General features: G+C 61.7%; 1 protein-coding gene across 1 annotated transcript; it reads left to right on the top strand.

Annotated features, from left to right (window-relative positions):
- The first annotated feature begins 363 nt into the window (after window positions 1-363).
- Window positions 364-2962, top strand: SOCS3 (suppressor of cytokine signaling 3). Its single transcript, XM_084646603.1, has 2 exons — window positions 364-522; window positions 865-2962. Exon 2 carries the CDS (start codon window positions 933-935, stop codon window positions 1560-1562), a length of 630 nt encoding a protein of 209 aa, XP_084502729.1. The 5' UTR covers window positions 364-522; window positions 865-932; the 3' UTR covers window positions 1563-2962.
- The last annotated feature ends 266 nt before the right edge of the window (window positions 2963-3228 follow it).

Below are 3228 nucleotides of genomic sequence, written 5' to 3'. Positions count from 1 at the left end.
CAGAAAAGCTCCCCAGAGGCAGCCGCAGCCGGTGGGTCTCTGCCCCAGGGAAGGGGGCTCAGGGCCCGGCTTCCGACGGGGCCCGCCCTCCTCCCGGGGCAGCCGCTGGGCGCTCTGGAAAGCCCGGCCCTGCCCTCCGGCCGGCGCCCCCGCTGCAGCCCGGGTGCTCGGCGCTGGCCCCGCGGGAGCGGCCCGGCGGCCGCGGGCCGGGGACTCAGCGCTTCTTAGAAGGAAAGCGCGAGCGGGAGCCGCGGGGGGAGCCCCGCGCTGCCCGGAATGGGCCGGCGCTGCCTGGCGCGCTGCCCGGGGCGCTCGGCGGGGCGGGGCCCGCGGCGTTACAAGAAGAAGCCGAGTTCCAGGAAGCCGAGGGCGGGGCCGGGCCGGGCCGCGGCGCTATAAGAGGCGGCCCCGAGCGGCCCCGGCAGCTTTGGAAGGCGCCGAGCCGGGCGCGCACCGCCGGGAGCCCGCTGCCCTGTCTGGAGCCAGACCCGCAGCGAGACCCGCGCCGCCGCCCCGCCCCAGGTAACGGCCCCGGCACGGCACGGCACGGCACGGCGCGGGGAGGCCGCAGCCCAGCGACCGCTAGTGCGGGGCACTGGGGGCAGCTGGTCCTGGGGCGGGCGCCCCGGGGCGGGGGCAGCTGGTCCTGGGGAGGGGGCACCCCCGGTCCTGGGGCGGGCGCCCCGGGGCGGGGGCAGCTGGTCCTGGGGAGGGGGCACCCCCGGTCCTGGGGCGGGCGCCCCGGGGCGGGGGCAGCTGGTCCTGGGGAGGGGGCACCCCCGGTCCTGGGGCGGGCGCCCTGGGGCGGGGGCAGCTGGTCCTGGGAGCCCCGTTTTTCTGAGTCTCTGTCCTTGCTTCCCCCAGGTGATGGTTTAGCAGCCGCTGCACAAGGCAGCAGCACCGCCGAGCTCGCGAAGCTGGCTCCCTGCGCCATGGTCACCCACAGCAAGTTCCCCGCTGCTGGGATGAGCCGCCCGCTGGACACCAGCCTGCGCCTCAAGACTTTCAGCTCCAAGAGCGAGTACCAGCTGGTGGTGAACGCCGTGCGCAAGCTGCAGGAGAGCGGCTTCTACTGGAGCACGGTAACGGGCAGCGATGCCAACCTGCTGCTGAGCGCGGAGCCGGCGGGCACCTTCCTCATCAGAGACAGCTCCGACCAGCGGCACTTCTTCACCCTCAGCGTGAAGACGGAGTCAGGCACCAAGAACCTGCGCATCCAATGCGAGGGCGACAGCTTCTCTCTGCAGACCGACCCCCGCAGCAGCCAGCCTGTGCCCCGCTTCGACTGCGTCCTCAAGCTGGTGCATCACTACATGCCTCCTTCTCCGTGTCCCCTTCCCGAGCAGCCCGGAGGGGCCCCACACCCTAAGCGTGCCTACTACATCTACTCCGGGGGCGAGAAAATCCCACTGGTGCTGAGCCGCCCGCTCTCCTCCAACGTGTCCAGCCTGCAGCACCTCTGCCGCAAGACGGTCAATGGGCACTTGGACTCCTACGAAAAGATGACTCAACTGCCAGGCCCCATCAAGGAGTTCCTGGACCAGTATGATGCCCCCCTCTAAGGAGTGCGGCGGGAGGAGCAGCATGCGGCATAAGCACAAAAGCCGAGCAGGGGGCACAATGATCTAGTGGAGCATGAACTTTCAGGACAAAAACAGGCCCCTGCCCCCTTTGGAAAGGGAGTGGGGGGGATGACAGTGAACTTAGGGGTGACCAGTGGGCCCTGCCCAGCACAGAGACGTCTACAGTTGTGTATGCGTGTTGGGGTCTAACCCAGGGACAGTTTGGAGCCCCCTCTAGGTAATGGCAAGAGACTGAAGTGACTTGACTAAGGATTAACATACTGAAGCTCCTGTACACAGCCTGCCTCCTCTTCGGCAGCCCAGTGAGAACTGTATCTCTTTCTGGGGCGGTCCCACCAGATATGAGGGCAACTGCTGGGAAGGAGCCGTGCTGAACAGTTTGCAAACAGCCCATGCAAGATGTGTACCTTGCAAACTACTGTCGCTCAGCTGTGGCTCAGATCCTCTCCCCCATTTTCTGGCCACAGTGATATGACCAAACTGGAGCTGCTCTGGTAACAAAGCTGGTCTGAAGATAGTAGAAGGAAAGCACTGGAATCCAGCTAGTGCCTGAAAACTCTTCCTCAGTTTTAAGGGGAAAGTGATTTTTTACCTCTCACCGCCTCCTTGTGGTTGGAAGCTCCTTTCACACCAAGCCCCAGACTTGGAGGATGCTGCCTTTTTCCCTCACTACCATTATCCAGGGGACTAAGCCTTAAACTCCATCCTCGTCCCATGGACTGGGTTACTGCACATTACAGGCAACACTTACAATGATGGTCCAGGCTATGAATAGTGAATCCCAGTTGGGAAAGGAACCCGTCCCGATGGCACATCGGCACCAAAGAGTTCCATGTGAGCACATCGTTGCAATGAGCCCCAACGGGATGAGTTGTTGTTAGATCTTTATTCTGAAGTGCTGACCCATCAGGGCTTCTCCCAGCCCCTGCCCCTGCCCCAGCCCCTCGAATCTCAGCTTCACAGAGGGTTCCAGAAGCTGCGATTCTCTACAGTCTCTGGCTGGATCTGGGGGCTGTGGGTTTGCCGGGTCCCCAGCTGCACTGCTCCATGGTGGCAACCGTGGCACTGATCCCCTACAGGAATGTAGCAACAACGGAGCACCCTGGAACCCGTCACCCTGGAGCCGCTGTCTGGGCTGCGGTTGGGAAGGGCAGCTGGGTTTTTCTGGCTTTTAGAGAAAGCGCCATTTACAGCCCTGCCTGAATCCCTGTCTTTTATAAAGATTCTGCCTTCACCTCCAGCCTTGAAGGCTGAGTTCAACATGCTTGAAAACTCAACGTAAACCAGACTCAGAAGAAACTTTGCACATATTTATATTTATAGTCCGAAAGGAAGCATTTCTGTAATTTATAATAAAGAGCACTATTTTTTATTGAAAACCCCAGCTCTGGTTTTTGTCTCATGCCCCCCACCTCTGCTTGCCAGACCTCTGTGCTTCAGAGGGTAGACACAGCTTCCCACATGCAGCCATCGCTTTGATGATAGTGGGGTCACAAGTGTCAGGTTTCAGCCCATTTTTAATGCCAGGATCTAACAATTATTCATCACTTATGTTAGCTGGGAGCTGCTGGGAGTGATTCTTGAGCGGTGGCATTGGATGGGCCAGCCTGCAGTAGCACTGTGAGGGATTGTAAAGTACCTCGGA

The sequence above is a fragment of the Lepidochelys olivacea genome, assembly GCF_965140295.1.
Source record: "Lepidochelys olivacea isolate rLepOli2 genome assembly, chromosome: 14".
In the NCBI taxonomy this organism is placed as follows: Eukaryota; Metazoa; Chordata; order Testudines; family Cheloniidae; genus Lepidochelys; species Lepidochelys olivacea.
The sequence above is the reverse complement of the archived record's forward strand: the minus strand, read 5'-3'. Positions and strand labels throughout refer to the sequence as shown.

Coding starts and splice junctions, on each gene's coding strand:
- SOCS3 (XM_084646603.1), top strand. CDS start 933: ATGGTCACCCACAGCAAGTTCCCCGCTGCTGGGATGAGCCGCCCGCTG.